Source organism: Lepisosteus oculatus, chromosome 27 (assembly GCF_040954835.1).
Source record: "Lepisosteus oculatus isolate fLepOcu1 chromosome 27, fLepOcu1.hap2, whole genome shotgun sequence".
Classification (NCBI taxonomy): Eukaryota; Metazoa; Chordata; class Actinopteri; order Semionotiformes; family Lepisosteidae; genus Lepisosteus; species Lepisosteus oculatus.
Window position 1 is genome coordinate 10,538,692 of NC_090722.1, and position 17,815 is coordinate 10,556,506.

The following is a 17,815-nucleotide window of genomic DNA, read 5'->3' on the forward strand; positions in this document are numbered from 1 at the left end:
GCCTCTCTCTCTCTCCTCCCTCTCCTCTCTCTTCTCTTTCTCCCCTCTCCTCTGCTCCCTCTCCTCTCCCCTCTCTCTCTCCCCTCTCTTCTCTCTCTCCCCTCTCTTTCTCCTCCCTCTCCCCTCTCCTCTGCTCCCTCTCTCTCTCCCCCCTCTCTCTCTCCCCTCTCCTATTTCTCCCCTCTCTCTCTCCCCCCTCTCTCTCCTCCCTCTTCTCTCCTCCCTCTTCTCTCCTCCCTCTCTCTCTCCCCTCTTCTCTCTCTCCCTTCTCCTCTCACCTTTCTGCCTCACTGAGCACCAGATGATGATGATGAGAACACAGATGATGGCAAAGACCAGCAGAGCCAGGATTCCTCCGATGACAGCGTAGGGCACCGAGCTGTGAGCCTCCACCACAGCCCCCGGGTCTGAGAGAGAGACCGGGAGAGGGGTTAATACAGCTCACGCTCACTCACACTCACGCACACTCGCACACACACCCACTCGCTCACACGCACACACACACACCCACTCGCTCACACACACACTTATTCCACACAGCAGGAATCCCAACACACCTGACTGAGCAGGAAGGGGAGAGAGCAAAGCAGACAGTGAGTGACAGACAGCCCTCCAGAGAGACAGAGAGACAGTGAGATGGGGAGAGAGAGTGAGACAGTCAGTGAGTGACAGAGAGCTCTCCAGAGAGACAGTGAAATGGAGAGAGAGAGAGAGAGACAGTCAGTGAGTGACAGACAGCTCTCCAGAGAGAGAGTTAGATAGCTCCCTAGAGAGATGGACAGAGAGAGAGTGAGACAGACAGTTCCCCAGAGACAGACAGGGAGAGAATGTGAGATACAGTTCCCCAGACAGACAGACAGCTACCAGAGAGAGAGTGAGACAGACACTTATGAGTGCTGTGCAAGGGGTCACATGAGGGTTAGGGGGTGAAGCCGCAGGACTCGGGGGCATCGCTCTGTACCTCTGGGGTCTGCCCCGCGCTGCGATGTGACTGGTGAGGGATCTGTGAAATGTGAGACACAGCGAGAGGCACACAGAGAGAGTAGAGCAGGGGTTACTGGGAGACACAGACAGCAAACACACAATGGAGCTGCAGCGCAAACACACACACTAACGGGTTCCTGCTCTGCGCTTTAAAGATGGTTTTGCACAGCGGCCTGGTCCACTCCAGGTATTATACCCCAGTCCTGTTGCACAGCGGCCTGGTCCACTCCAGGTATTATACCCCAGTCCTGTTGCACAGCGGCCTGGTCCACTCCAGGTATTAGTTCCAGCACCAGCACTCTTGCGCAGTAGCATTTACTGTCCTGCGGCCGCCTGCAGTGCCACACAGTCGCCACAGGGTGGCAGCAGAACTCCACCCAGAGCAGCCTGGCGTGCGTCACCTGACCTCCATCCATCCATTTTCTCACCCCTTCCTCCGCCTCGGGGCCGCAGGGGAGCAGCGGGGCGCACGACATTACCTGGCTTCGCGGCTGATGATGATCAAAATAATCATTTCACAGAGCTGCCCGTATGGTGAAAGCAGTAAGTGGGGTCTGGTGAACTGCTGTGCATGTTTAACTCATCGTCATCGTCGTCTTCAGCATCGCAGACGGAGGACTCGGCAGAAATCCTCCTCAAGCTCCTGTCTACTGCTGTTCTGATCCGAGCAGCTCCGGGAATATTCCCTCTAGGCCGTCTGTGGGGCGCTCCCAGCACTGTCCCGATCCCTCTGGTCCTGAGCGGGGGCAAGTGGACGGGCCTTCAAGACCGGAGGGTGGGGGCAGGAGTCAATCGCATTGATTGGAATTGACAGATGAATGATCCCAGGGTCTGATTGCGCTGTTTCCTCACAGGAGACAGAGCAGCTCGTTCCACACCCCCACTTCCCTTTGTGTAAAGAAGCGCCTGCTGTTCTCCCTTTTTAAACGCACTTCCCTGTAGTTTCCTCCTGAGCCCCCTGGTTGGCGTCTCACTGTTGAGTCTGTAGGCGGCTGTTGGGTTTCTAAACCTCCACTGTTGTCTTCGTTGTTAAGGATGAAAGAAATTAAGTTCCTTCAACCTCTTGGTGCAATCTGGGCATCTCGTTCCAGACTCCCACCACTCTGTGTGTAAGGATGTGCCTCCTGTTGTCAGATATACAATCCGTTTCTGTTTACGTGCTGCTGGGAAGGTTGCACAGTTAATTCCGTTCGGTACAGAGCGACTACAAGCCCCCCTCCCCCCCTCCAGTCTTACCGTACACTACCAGCGTGTAGTGGTCAGAGGCACGACCATACTGGTTCTGCGCCTGACACAGGTAGGTGCCGTTGTGGGCCAGGCTGAGCCGTGGCACCCAGAGCACTGACCCCTGCTTCTCTGCCCTCTCTGGAAGAGAGTCGTTCACCCTGAACCACTCCACACTGCGAGGACTGAGAGAGAGAGAGAGAGAGGGGTTAATACAGACACACTGACTGGACACTCCAGTACATGAACACTGCACTGAGAGAGAGAGGGGTTCATACAGACACACTGACTGGACACTCCAGTACATTAACACTGCACTGAGAGAGAGAGGGGTTAATACAGACACACTGACTGGACACTCCAGTACATTAACACTGCACTGAGAGAGAGGGGTTAATACAGACACTGACTGGACATCCCAGTACATTAACACTGCACTGAGAGAGAGGGGTTAATAAATAGTTAAGCTTTTAAAAAGTAGAATTCTCCGTGAAATAGTTTTTGTCTTCAGCTCAGAACCCTGAAGAGGAGGAGATTAATTTTTATCGCTTGGAGTTAACGATGGTGTTTCGAGATCGCTGGGCCAGAGAGCCTGTTAAATCTCCGATAGGTTTTTTTAATTAAATCCCAACGAGGCAGAACTACCTAAACAAAGCAACAAGCGAAATAAATTAATAAATAAATACAGACATAAATTACAGCCTGGAAACGGGGGAAAGATAATTACCACTCCGGAATCGTTGGTGAAGGAGCAATGTCTGTGAAGTGAATCTCCCATCAATCTCTCCTTCTTTTCCTCATCTCCTAGATCCCTCTCTCTCCCTCTCTCCCTTCCTCTCTAGTTCTCTTCCTCTCTCCCTCTCCTTTATCCTCTACAATCCTCTCTCCATTTTCCACTTTCCAGTAAGAGACAGAGAGACAGGGAGAAAGACAGAGAGAGGGAGAGACAGAAAGAGAGAGGGGGAGAGAGAGAGAGGGACAGGGAGAATCTGAGAGACACAGAGGGTGGCAGAGAGAGAGAGGGGGACAGACAGGGAGATGATGAGGGAGAGATAGAGGGGACACAGACAGGTGTACTCGCAGGGGGCTGGGTTAGGGTTAGAGAATCTGAGAGAGATAGAGGGGACGCAGACAGGTTTACTCGCAGGGGGCTGGGTTAGGGTTAGACAACCTGAGAGAGATAGAGGGGACGCAGACAGGTGTACTCGCAGGGGGCTGGGTTAGGGTTAGAGAATCTGAGAGAGATAGAGGGGACGCAGACAGGTGTACTTGCAGGGGGCTGGGTTAGGGTTAGACAACCTGAGAGAGATAGAGGGGACGCAGACAGGTGTACTCGCAGGGGGCTGGGTTAGGGTTAGAGAATCTGAGAGAGATAGAGGGGACGCAGACTGGTGTACTCACGGGGGGTTGGCCGAGATGATACAGGACAGGCTCAGAGGATCCCCTTCTCTCATCACTCCTGGGGGGGGCTGGATCTGCACTGTGGGGGCGACTGGAGTGAGGGGAAAAGAGAGAGGCCCCACAATCATCACTCACTGGACACAACTCTCTCTGGTGCAGCAGGCAGTATTAGGCAGTACTGGGCAGTAGCAGGCAGTATTGGGCAGTATTGGCTGGTAGCAGGCAGTATTAGGCAGTATTGGCCTGCAGCAGGCAGTATTAGGCAGTACTGGGCAGTATTGGGCAGTAGCTGGCAGTATTGGCCTGCAGCAGGCAGTATTAGGCAGTATTACGCAGTATTGGGCAGTAGCTGGCAGTATTGGCCAGCAGCAGGCAGTATTGGGCAGTATTGGCCTGCAGCAGGCAGTATTAGGAAGTACTGGGCAGTATTGGGCAGTAGCTGGCAGTATTGGCCAGCAGCAGGCAGTATTAGGCAGTATTGGCCAGCAGCAGCAGGCAGTAGCTGGGAGCACCAGCACAGGGCCTGTCTGCTGCTGCAGTAACACTGGAGCACAGTTCCCTGGGCCCACAGCCAGCAGTACAGCAGTGCCAGGGCCACAGTGACCAGCCCCGCGGCGGCTACTCACAGTGCACGTCCAGCTTGTAGCTGGCCACCCGGCGCTGCCGGCCCAGGGAGGCGTGGGAGGCCTCACAGGTCAGCTCGGCCTCATTGTCCCGCCGCTCGACGGGCAGCCGAATCGTGTTCGACACACTGACCGTCTTCCCATTGTCCTGCTGAGAGGACACCCCTGAGAGAGAGAGGGGTTAACACAGACACACTGACTGGACACTCCAGTACATTAACACTGCACTGAGAGAGAGAGGGGTTAACACAGACACACTGACTGGACACTCCAGTACATTAACACTGCACTGAGAGAGAGAGGGGTTAATACACACACACTGACTGGACACTCCAGTACATTAACACTGCACTGAGAGAGAGGGGTTCATACAGACACACTGACTGGACACTCCAGTACATTAACACTACACTGAGAGAGAGAGAGGGGTTAATACAGACACACTGGACACTCCAGTACATTAACACTGCACTGAGAGAGAGAGGGGTTAATACAGACACACTGACTGGACACTCCAGTACATTAACACTGCACTGAGAGAGAGAGGGGTTAATACAGACACACTGACTGGACACTCCAGTACATTAACACTACACTGAGAGAGAGAGAGGGGTTAATACAGACACACTGGACACTCCAGTACATTAACACTGCACTGAGAGAGAGGGGTTAATACAGACACACTGACTGGACACTCCAGTACATTAACACTGCACTGAGAGAGAGAGGGGTTAATACAGACACACTGACTGGACACTCCAGTACATGAACACTGCACTGAGAGAGAGGGGTTAATACAGACACACTTACTGGACAGTAACACTGCACTGAGAGAGAGAGGGGTTAACACAGACACACTGACTGGACACTCCAGTACATTAACACTGCACTGAGAGAGAGAGGGGTTAATACACACACACTGACTGGACACTCCAGTACATTAACACTGCACTGAGAGAGAGGGGTTCATACAGACACACTGACTGGACACTCCAGTACATTAACACTACACTGAGAGAGAGAGAGGGGTTAATACAGACACACTGGACACTCCAGTACATTAACACTGCACTGAGAGAGAGAGGGGTTAATACAGACACACTGACTGGACACTCCAGTACATTAACACTGCACTGAGAGAGAGAGGGGTTAATACAGACACACTGACTGGACACTCCAGTACATTAACACTACACTGAGAGAGAGAGAGGGGTTAATACAGACACACTGGACACTCCAGTACATTAACACTGCACTGAGAGAGAGGGGTTAATACAGACACACTGACTGGACACTCCAGTACATTAACACTGCACTGAGAGAGAGAGGGGTTAATACAGACACACTGACTGGACACTCCAGTACATGAACACTGCACTGAGAGAGAGGGGTTAATACAGACACACTTACTGGACAGTAACACTGCACTGAGAGAGAGAGGGGTTAATACAGACACACTGACTGGACACTCCAGTACAGTTACAGTGCAGTACATGTGTAAGTCATGGAGAGGGAGAAAGGTAGTTTTCATACTCAGGAAGGAGGAAGGGGACACAGAGAGAGGGGGACAGAGAGAGAAGCTGACCGACAGCCTGTCTTACCGCTGTCCTGCTGAATGGATACCCCTGACAGAGAGAGAGGGAAGCAGAGTGAAATGGAATGGACTGGCAGGTAAACGCGCAGACAGACAATCCTGGAGGCAGACAGACAGGGTACCTGGTATCTCCTTGCCATCACGGTACCAGTGCAGTGTGGCAGGTGGCTTGCTGCGTGGAGAGAGACAGGTCAGCTCCACCTCCCCCCCTTCTACAGCCTGGGACTTCACCTTCACTGTAGGCACTGCTGGGGGCACTGAGAGACAGAGAGAAAGGGGTTAATACAGACACACTGACTGGACACTCCAGTACATTAACACTGCACTGAGAGAGAGAGGGGTTCATACAGACACACTGACTGGACACTCCAGTACATGAACACTGCACTGAGAGAGAGAGGGGTTAATACAGACACACTGACTGGACACTCCAGTACATTAACACTGCACTGAGAGAGAGAGGGGTTAATACAGACACACTGACTGGACACTCCAGTACATTAACACTGCACTGAGAGAGAGAGGGGTTAATACAGACACACTGACTGGACACTCCAGTACATTAACACTGCACTGAGAGAGAGAGGGGTTAATACAGACACACTGACTGGACACTCCAGTACATTGACACTGCACTGAGAGAGAGGGGGGTTAATACAGACACACTGACTGGACACTCCAGTACATGAACACTGACAGGCAGAGGTGAGGTGTATTGTGCCAGCTGGTACTGAGCCCTTACCCTGCACAGTCAGTGTGGCGACCTGGTGGTGTGTGTCGTCAGTGTAGAGCTGACAGAAGTATCCGCCCTCGTCCATCACACTGACGTTGAAGACCGAGATCCGGACCAGTTTCGGGGAGAAGAGAGTCATCTGAAACCTCTCATCCTTCAGGGCTGACAGAGAGGAGAGAGGAGAGAGGAGAGAGGAGAGAGGAGAGAGGAGAGAGACAAAGGAGAGAGGAGATTGTGGAGAGTAAGAAAGAATCAGAGAGGAGAGAGGGAGATAGGAGCAGAAGAGGGAGACAGGAGGAGAAAGGGGTTTAGTAGGACTGGTCACTCCTGCACATCACTGCGCAGAGACAGACACAGTGGGAGCAGGAGACAGGACAGGTGTGTAGGACAGATAGAGACCTGTCGTTACAACAGCTGTGCCGAGGAGGAAGCAGAAAGACTGATGGGACAGACCCCCGGCACGTCCAAACCAGGGCTCAGCCTGAAAAGTGCAGCACAACACAGTAAGAGGAGGGTAAAACTACAGTAAAGCCCAAAGAGATCAGGGTAAAAGCACAGTACAGTGCAGTAAATCACTGTGAGATCAGGGTAAAAGCACAGTACAGTGCAGTAGAGCCCAGTGAGATCAGGGTAAAAGGACAGTACAGTGCAGTAAAACGCAATGAATGCCACAGTTATACAGTAGCTCTTCCTGTATTGCTCTTTATCTCTTTAAAATCTTAACTTTACTTATCTAGGACTCCAGAAAGCAGGGGAATATCAATACAGAACAGTTGTGATAGTCATAATGAATATAATTGCTGTCATTATCGTGAATGCTGTCATTATGATAATAACTCAATAATAACCTAAATGCAGGAATTCACCAAGCCTTTCTCTGGGAATGCTGCAGCCCTATTCTGTATTGACAGGCTGAGGACAAAGGGTCTGTTTCCTCTCTCTGTCTGAGGAGTCAGATATCTGTCTCCTATTCAGAATTCACAAGCCTGTGTTCTCTGGCTCGTCGAGACACACACTGGTGGGCTCTGTGTGTGTGAGAGGAGGTACTGAACCCCCTCAAATCCCTTTCTCTCCTCTCCTCATCTCCCTCCCTCTCTCCATCTCTCGTCTTCTCCATTCCTCCTCCTCTTACCTCTGGTGCCATTGAAGAACAGTGTCTGTCTGCGTGGGTTCTGAATGACCACAATGGACCCGTCGTAGTTCTGTAGCTTACAGTTGATCTGGGCTGTACCTCCTTCCACCACTGTGACATTCTCTGCCTGGACGGCCTGGCTGACCACTGAGAGAGACAGAGAGGGGTCAGTATAGACCAGACACTCCAGTACATTAACACTGCACTGAGAGAGAGAGGGGTTCATACAGACACACTGACTGGACACTCCAGTACATTAACACTGCACTGAGAGAGAGGGGTTCATACAGACACACTGACTGGACACTCCAGTACATTAACACTGCACTGAGAGAGAGAGGGGTTCATACAGACACACTGACTGGACACTCCAGTACATTAACACTGCACTGAGAGAGAGAGGGGTTAATACAGACACACTGACTGGACACTCCAGTACATTAACACTGCACTGAGAGAGAGAGGGGTTAATACAGACACACTGACTGGACACTCCAGTACATTAACACTGCACTGAGAGAGAGAGGGGTTCATACAGACACACTGACTGGACACTCCAGTACATTAACACTGCACTGAGAGAGAGAGAGGGGTTAATACAGACACACTGACTGGACACTCCAGTACACTGAGTATTAATAACATTTTCAGCCACTGCACTAGTAGCATGAACAGTTTCGGTATTTGATGTGTCGATGGCTGGTTACAGTTCAGTTTCTGACCACAAGGTGGCAGTGCAGAGTTGTTTTGGCTACAAACTACTAAAAGACTTGACTCGGGCAGGACCATTAAGAGGAGGAAAATAAACACTATAATGTGTTGGAGGTGTCACGGCCTTGGAGCTGCTGCAGTGAGTTACAGTGTGTGAGTTAGATGCAGGATGATTATCTGTATAATGTGAGCTTGTCTGTTCCCTCTGCCTCTTTCAGTCCTGTGCTTCTCTGTTCTCTGTTCTGGATCTCCTCTGTCCTCTCTCTCGATTCTCTCTCTGTCCTCTCCCTCTTTCTATCTGTCCTCTCGTCCTGTCTCCATCTCTTCTCCCTGTCTCTATTGTCTCTCTCTGTTCTCCCTATCATTCTCTACCCAGTCAGTCAAGAGAGACAGACAGGCAAGACAAACAGACAGATAGACACATCAGAGAATTAGAGATCTGAGATGCATTTAGTATAAATCAGGATAATGTGCTGAAAGACCGCAGAAATAAGAGTTAATTAAACTCCCAGCTGAAGATATTGAACTGAAGAAGTGTTGAGCAGGCACTAACTGTCCAGGCTGTGACCTGTCCTGCCCTTGTTCTGGTCTCTTTAAGACACACAGGTCTATAGAAAACAGGGACAAACACAGGTCTGCTCTTCCCTTCAAACACACACTCACACTCAGCACTGCTCACATACACTTAATCTATACAGTACACCACACACTTGTCTTCCTCCTCCTCATCAGAGCTGTAAAGTAACTGTAAAGACACTCAGTCCAGCTCATCTGTATCTTCACACTAACACTCCTTCATCATCATCAGAGCTGGAGAGTCACTGTAGAGACACTCAGTCCAGCTCCTCTGTATCTTCACACTAACACTCCTTCATCATCATCAGAGCTGGAGAGTCACTGTAGAGACACTCAGTCCAGCTCATCTGTATCTTCACACTAACACTCCTTCATCATCCTCAGAGCTGTAGAGTCACTGTAGAGACACTCAGTCCAGCTCATCTGTATCTTCACACTAACACTCCTTCATCATCATCAGAGCTGTAGAGTAACTATAGAGACAGTCAGTCCAGCTCATCTGTATCTTCACACTAACACTCCTTCATCATCATCAGAGCTGTAGAGTCACTGTAGAGACACTCAGTCCAGCTCATCTGTATCTTCACACTAACACTCCTTCATCATCATCAGAGCTGTAGAGTCACTGTAGAGACACTCAGTCCAGCTCCTCTGTATCTTCACACTAACACTCCTTCATCATCATCATAGCTGTAGAGTCACTGTAGAGACACTCAGTCCAGCTCATCTGTATCTTCACACTAACACTCCTTCATCATCATCAGAGCTGTAGAGTCACTGTAGAGACACTCAGTCCAGCTCCTCTGTATCTTCACACTAACACTCCTTCATCATCATCAGAGCTGTAGAGTCACTGTAGAGACACTCAGTCCAGCTCCTCTGTATCTTCACACTAACACTCCTTCATCATCATCAGAGCTGTAGAGTCACTGTAGAGACACTCAGTCCAGCTCCTCTGTATCTTCACACTAACACTCCTTCATCATCATCAGAGCTGTAGAGTCACTGTAGAGACACTCAGTCCAGCTCATCTGTATCTTCACACTAACACTCCTTCATCATCATCAGAGCTGTAGAGTCACTGTAGAGACACTCAGTCCAGCTCCTCTGTATCTTCACACTAACACTCCTTCATCATCATCATAGCTGTAGAGTCACTGTAGAGACACTCAGTCCAGCTCCTCTGTATCTTCACACTAACACTCCTTCATCATCATCAGAGCTGTAGAGTCACTGTAGAGACACTCAGTCCAGCTCCTCTGTATCTTCACACTAACACTCCTTCATCATCATCAGAGCTGTAGAGTCACTGTAGAGACACTCAGTCCAGCTCCTCTGTATCTTCACACTAACACTCCTTCATCATCATCAGAGCTGTAGAGTCACTGTAGAGACACTCAGTCCAGCTCCTCTGTATCTTCACACTAACACTCCTTCATCATCCTCAGAGCTGTAGAGTCACTGTAGAGACACTCAGTCCAGCTCATCTGTATCTTCACACTAACACTCCTTCATCATCATCAGAGCTGTAGAGTCACTGTAGAGACACTCAGTCCAGCTCATCTGTATCTTCACACTGACACTTCAACTCTCCCTATTTCTCTCTGCATCCAAATGTTTTCTCCATCACACCACCCCCTGCTCTCCCTGCTCCCCCTCCTCTCCCTGTTTCAGATTTGTTCTGCGGATCAGACCTCCAGTGTCCTGTGCCATTACCCACTGCTTGATCTGAGCACTGTGACTGAAGCGAGAGAGGGAGAGAGAGAAGGAGAGGAGAGAAACAGAGAAGAGAAGAGAGAGGGAAGGAGAGAGGGAGGGGGGAGAGAGACAGACAGTGCCCACACACTCATGCACAGAAGAAATCTGCCCTTCTCCATCCCAGAAAACAAGGAACAATACCAAACCTCGAACCCAGCTAATTAACACTAACGAGGATTAACAAGCACTCTCTGTTAATTAACACCTTCTCGCCTTCACTTCTCTCCCCTTCCAGCACAGCGTCTCTCTCTGCTGTCTATATTTATCCCTTACACCTCAACCCCAGCCTCCATCTCTCCTCCTGTCTCTCTCTCTCTTCCACCTGTCTCTCGACTCAATTTCAATTCAAGAAGCGTTCCTGTCCTGACTGATCAATGCCCGTGTTGCCAAAGCTACAGAAGTAACACGCCAGCCTGCCCCTGCCTGTCTCTCTCTCTGGGCTGCAGACGACGAAGACTAGACTTACAGGCCAGAGCCGCGCAGAGCAGCGCCAGGCGAGCGAGGGCGCGAGTCTGTGCCGCCGGCTCCATCGGACCTCACTGGCACGGCTGTGTGGAGGACTGAGGCGTTTCTCCAGGAAGACGGCTTGAAAATGACTTAATAAAGCAAAGACTGTTCTAGCTGTAATTCTGGTTGATCAATAATTTCTGTTCTTTACTGCTGTTTACGTTAGTCAATACTGTTCTCGGTGCTGTTTAGGTAAATCAATACCGTTCTAGATGATGTCTAAGTTCATCAATAATCAATACTGTTCTTGGCACTGTTTAAATTCATCAATACAGTTTCTGGTGGTGTTAAGTTAATGAATAGTGTTCTAGCTGTTGTTTCAGTTAATCAATAATCAGTGCTGCTCTGGCTGTTCTAAGCGGATCAATCAGGTCCTGGCTGCGCTGGCTTCCCTCTCCCACAGTCTGCGTCCGATCCACTCTTCCTGGAGATCCGTGTCCACTCCTGTCCCTCTCTCCCGGTCCCACTGTCTAGGTGGAATTCCTCAGCGCAATCCCAGCCCACTGACATTCCTGGCCCGCATTCCGTCTCGGATCGCTCTTCCCACCTGCCTCTCTTCCCTTCGGAGCCTCTTTCTCTGTCCCAGCTCTCCTGGGGAGAAGAGCTGAGCTATACTCTACTGTACTGAGCTATACTCTACTGTATTGAGCTATACTACACTGTACTGAGCTATACTACACTATACTGAGCTATACTGTATTGAACTGTACTTAACTATACTGTTCTGAACTATACTATGCTGAGCTATACTGCACTAAGCTATACTGTACTGTACTGGGTTATACTATACTGAGCTATACTGTACTGCACCAAGCTATACTGTACTGAACAACACTGAGGTATACTGTACTGCACCAAGCTATACTGTACTGAACTGCACTGAGGTATACTGTACTGCCCTGTACTATACTGACCTAAACTATTCTGACAGAGCCGAGATGTTCTCTGCTCTCCCCTCTCTCCCTCAGTGAGCAGGGCAAGGCCACAGCGCTTTAATATCCTCTCTCTCTGGGTGTGTGTGACCCTCGTGTCTCATTGTGTTGGCTGACCAGCGAACAATAGCTTCTATTAAGGCCCCAGACAATGCAGCCCAGTGGAAGCACACCAGCAGGCCTGGTACCTCATGGATCTGATGATCCTGTCCTGATCTCTAGGGACCCCCAGGAATCTCTCATTCAGCAGCACAGCTAGGTAGCTTGTTCCAGACACCCGCCACCCTGTATGTAAAGACCCAAGCACACTCCCTCATATCCAGCTGTGCCCTCAGCGTTGGGTGGGTTCTGTCAATAACCTGTCTGGATCTTAGCCCTCAGACTGCCCCCAGTATAATCCTCTGTACAGGACTGAAGAGACTCAGCTCCTCTGCTCTACCTCCAGTATAATCCTCTGTACAGGACTGAAGAGACTCAGCTCCTCTGCTCTACCTCCAGTATAATCCTCTGTACAGGACTGAAGAGACTCAGCTCCTCTGCTCTACCTCCAGTATATTTCTCTGTACAAGACTGAAGAGACTCAGCTCCTCTGCTCTACCTCCAGTATAATCCTCTGTACAGGACTGAAGAGACTCAGATCCTCTACCCCAGTATAATAATTTTCTCCTCTTTCTCTTCCCCCTCCCTCTCTCTCATCACCCCTTTAACTCCTCTCTCACTCCTCTCTCACTCCTCTCCCCCCCCCCTTCACTCCCCTCTCTCACCCCTCATCCTTCTCCAAAAGCACAGAGTCATCACTTCCTCTCAGGGCGCACTGTGCTGATGAATGAGTCGGTAACAGAATACTAACGAGCTCCCCAGGCAATTAACACCTCGCTAACGACCTCACTGTGGCACTGTGAGAACATCAGAGCCCAGGATCCCCACAGAGGAGAGAAGAGAAAGAGAAGACTCTCTCTCTCCCCTCTTCCTCTGCCACACTCCTCTTATTCTGACAATACCCCTCTAATGACTATCTATCACTTTATTTTCTTCCTTCTGTCACTCCTGAGGCAGGAATCCTGTGCACAAGAGCAAACTCAAACTTCAAGCCCCCCGCACTGCTGTCTCCTAGCAACGGCCAATCAACAACGGCTGCCTTCCCCACACTGCTCTCAACTCTCCTCTCATCCAATCAGGGAAGAGCCGGCCCTCCTGGGAGATACCATTATGAGCATGACCTTAGGATGTGGGGGGAGACTGGGAAGAGGGGAGGTCAAAAGTAAGGGGTCCCAGACTCCCCCTCGCAGACACCTCTCTTAAAACACGCGCCCAGAACAGAAAGATCTCTCTTCGCTTCTCAGAACAATCGATAAAGATCACCATAACACCATCATACTAGTGCAGATGTGCAGAAGAAAGAAAGAGACAAAAGGCATAAAGAGACGAGGAGACACACTGACTGGACACTCCAGTACATTAACACTGCACTGAGAGAGAGAGGGGTTAATACAGACACACTGACTGGACACTCCAGTACATTAACACTGCACTGAGAGAGAGGGGTTAATACAGACACACTGACTGGACACTCCAGTACATGAACACTGCACTGAGAGAGAGGGGTTAATACAGACACACTGACTGGACACTCCAGTACATTAACACTGCACTGAGAGAGAGGGGTTCATACAGACACACTGACTGGACACTCCAGTACATCAACACTGCACTGAGAGAGAGAGGGGTTAATACAGACACACTGACTGGACACTCCAGTACATTAACAGTGCACCAAGACAGAGAGGGGTTCATACAGACACACTGATTTAATGGACACTGCAGTAAAGATCTTACTAAACTCTCCTTCCTAATAAAATCATGCATGCATCTCTAATTTAAGCAGATCAGCCTACGAAATCTCTGCTGCCCTGTGCATTTTTAATTTCTGCAGCCTGTCTCACATCAGCAAACCTGGCCACCAGGTGGCACTTAATATAGGCCAACTGAGCCTATATAAGGATCCAGTCCTGTTAGAGCAGTGATTAAGGTACAAGATTTTTTTTACCAGGAGGTTGTGAGCTCGAGCCTGTGTTCTCTGCCCACAGCCACCTTGTGTCCCCTTAAGTGGGGTAGTGACCACCGCCATGCTCTGTCCTTCGGAGCAGATGTCCAGTCAGAGTTCTGCATTCCTGCACCACAGGGCTCTGGCGAGAGTGGCCAGGAGGACTGAGGCCTGAGATTTCTCTCTGTATTTCAGGAACAGGTGCTGGGATTCACCCTGTCAATTTTATCATGTGCAGCAAGAACCAGTTTCTGCAAAAACAAATTCTCAACACACACACTCACATGAACAATCACAGACATACACTCACACACACACACACACACACAATCTCACGAACCAACACGTACGACGTACAAACACATGGTCACACACAGTCACACAATCACACACATACATACATCGTACAAACATCCACCTGCACAGTCACAGTCACACACAGTCACATAGTCTCACACACACAGTCTGACACAGTGTCTTTCTTCTGAGCTGCCAACACCAGCCGACTCAGGAGAGTGACACACACGCGGAGCTGTTGTCAGAGGGAGACTGACTTGTAATCACACCTTCTTTTCAATTAATTGAAGGAAACAAAATAAAGTAAGAGAGACAGAGAGCCGGAACACCGCCCAGCTCTGAGGCCGGCCACAGGTGATGGAAGAGGGAAGGAGCTGTCATTAATTCACCACCTCGAGGCAGAGAGACGGGCTCAGAACAAGCTGTTTTCACTGGAAATGTCTGGAAATGTTTTAGCTAATTATTATTGCTTTGGCAACATTATAATTCTTCGGTCAGGCCAATGAGTATCATAGAATTTGGGTGACAGAGACAAGAGTAGAGAGAGGAGACAGAGAGGCAGAGAGAGAGGAAAGAGATGGAGAGAAACAGAATACTGCAGAATGAGAAGAATGTCAAGAATTCTCTTTGCTCAGGGCAGGACTGCAGGAACTGAACCCCGATTGTTAACACCCCTCCTCGTTAGGAAAGAACTCATGAATAATAACAAAAATGCCTTTCATGTTTCTCATTGGAAGGCGAGACTCCGCGTGCAGCAAGACACAGAGTGTCCTGTGTGACACGTTCTCACTCTGCCCCCGGGCACACAGGGCACTGTCCCTCACCCACACTCCACTGTCCATTAACACTGCACTGAGAGAGAGAGGGGTTAATACAGACACACTGACTGGACACTCCAGTACATGAACACTGCACTGAGAGAGAGAGGGGTTAATACAGACACACTGACTGGACACTCCAGTACATTAACACTGCACTGAGAGAGAGAGGGGTTAATACAGACACACTGACTGGACACTCCAGTACATTAACACTGCACTGAGAGAGAGAGGGGTTCATACAGACACACTGACTGGACACTCCAGTACATTAACACTGCACTGAGAGAGAGAGGGGTTAATACAGACACACTGACTGGACACTCCAGTACATTAACACTGCACTGAGAGAGAGAGGGGTTAATACAGACACACTGACTGGACACTCCAGTACATGAACACTGCACTGAGAGAGAGAGGAGTTAATACAGACACACTGACTGGACACTCCAGTACATTAACACTGCACTGAGAGAGAGAGGGGTTAATACAGACACACTGACTGGACACTCCAGTACATTAACACTGCACTGAGAGAGAGAGGGGTTCATACAGACACACTGACTGGACACTCCAGTACATTAACACTGCACTGAGAGAGAGAGGGGTTAATACAGACACACTGACTGGACACTACGGTACAATAACGATGCAGAGTGAGAGAGGACTGCAGACAGCCTCAGTGGATTCTACGGTACATTAACACTGCGCACGGTAAGAGGGAATGTGTGAGGATGAGAGATATTGAGGTTGGCTGAAAAAGTCATGCAGTGATTCCCCTGGCCTGTTCCTGGTCCCTCATTGTCAAAGTCAAATCCTCAGGGTCTCCGTGACAACATGCAAATGAGATGTAAATGGGAAGAACACTCAAAGCACCATCAGAGGAGGAGGGGGGAGGTTGTCAAGGTGACGTTACCATGGCGACCTGCAGTGATGCACGGCAGTGAATGAATGAGAGAGAAAATCAACGGGAGGGAGGGAGGAATAGACAGAGGAGGAACAATTAAGGGAACGAATGAAAGAGCTGGAGAGAGTGATTTTGCAGTGTCCTTTTTAAATTGTTCTGAAGGAGGCAAAGAGATAGAGGGCTTCTCTGATGTTCTGATGTTTTACAAATCGCAAGCGATAGCAACCAAGTGAGTGAGACTGTTGCTTTGTGCTTTACAAATTGTTGTATGAAAAAAGGGCAAGAGAGAGGGAGGGATAGAGGGAAGGAGGGAGGGGAGGGACTGCGGTGTTTACAGATTGCTCTCAGCAAGAACTGTCCTCTCTTCTCTGAGGAACACAGGGTTCACACTGAGACACAGACACGCCAGGTCTCTCACACTCACTCACACTGAGACACAGACACGCCAGCTCTCTCACACTCACTCACACTGAGACACAGACACGCCAGCTCTCTCACACTCACTCACACTGAGACACAGACACGCCAGCTCTCTCACACTCACTCACACTGAGACACAGACACGCCAGCTCTCTCTCACACTCACTCACACTGAGACACAGACACGCCAGCTCTCTCTCACACTCACTCACACTGAGACACAGACACGCCAGCTCTCTCTCACACTCACTCACACTGAGACACAGACACGCCAGCTCTCTCACACTCACTCACACTGAGACACAGACACGCCAGCTCTCTCACACTCACTCACACTGAGACACAGACACGCCAGCTCTCTCACACTCACTCACACTGAGACACAGACACGCCAGCTCTCTCTCACACTCACTCACACTGAGACACAGACACGCCAGCTCTCTCACACTCACTCACACTGAGACACAGACACGCCAGCTCTCTCACACTCACTCACACTGAGACACAGACACGCCAGCTCTCTCACACTCACTCACACTGAGACACAGACACACCAGCTCTCTCACACTCACTCACACTGAGACACAGACACGCCAGCTCTCTCTCACACTCACTCACACTGAGACACAGACACGCCAGCTCTCTCACACTCACTCACACAGACACAGACACGCCAGCTCTCTCTCACACTCACTCACACTGAGACACAGACACGCCAGCTCTCTCACTCACTCACACTGAGACACAGACACGCCAGCTCTCTCACACTCACTCACACTGAGACACAGACACGCCAGCTCTCTCTCACACTCACTCACACTGAGACACAGACACGCCAGCTCTCTCTCACACTCACTCACACTGAGACACAGACACGCCAGCTCTCTCACACTCACTCACACTGAGACACAGACACGCCAGCTCTCTCACACTCACTCACACTGAGACACAGACACGCCAGCTCTCTCACACTCACTCACACTGAGACACAGACACGCCAGCTCTCTCACACTCACTCACACTGAGACACAGACACGCCAGCGCTCTCACACTCACTCACACTGAGACACAGACACGCCAGCTCTCTCACACTCACTCACATTGAGACACAGAGACGCCAGCTCTCTCTCACACACTTTCTCCATCTCTCTCGT

The 17,815-nt window shown here is 50.1% G+C and overlaps 1 protein-coding gene across 5 annotated transcripts in view; it reads right to left on the reverse strand.

The window, feature by feature from the left end:
- cadm4 (cell adhesion molecule 4) overlaps window positions 1-17,815 on the reverse strand; it is a 43,835-nt gene that overhangs the window by 2,954 nt on the left and 23,066 nt on the right. Inside the window, exons 1-10 of one of the 5 annotated variants that reach the window (XM_069185351.1) lie at window positions 11,203-12,192; window positions 7,692-7,838; window positions 6,569-6,721; window positions 5,949-6,083; window positions 5,834-5,857; window positions 4,236-4,397; window positions 3,610-3,700; window positions 2,221-2,393; window positions 962-1,003; window positions 279-407 (exon numbers count right to left, since the gene is read on the reverse strand). In XM_069185351.1, coding sequence (XP_069041452.1) covers window positions 279-407; window positions 962-1,003; window positions 2,221-2,393; window positions 3,610-3,700; window positions 4,236-4,397; window positions 5,834-5,857; window positions 5,949-6,083; window positions 6,569-6,721; window positions 7,692-7,838; window positions 11,203-11,266 — 1,120 coding nt within the window. In that variant the 5' untranslated portion in view covers window positions 11,267-12,192. Of the gene's footprint in view, window positions 1-278; window positions 408-961; window positions 1,004-2,220; window positions 2,394-3,609; window positions 3,701-4,235; window positions 4,398-5,833; window positions 5,858-5,948; window positions 6,084-6,568; window positions 6,722-7,691; window positions 7,839-11,202; window positions 12,193-17,815 lie in introns of those variants that run through there. The other 4 variants (XM_069185347.1, XM_069185348.1, XM_069185349.1 and 1 more) reach the window with 4 other exon arrangements.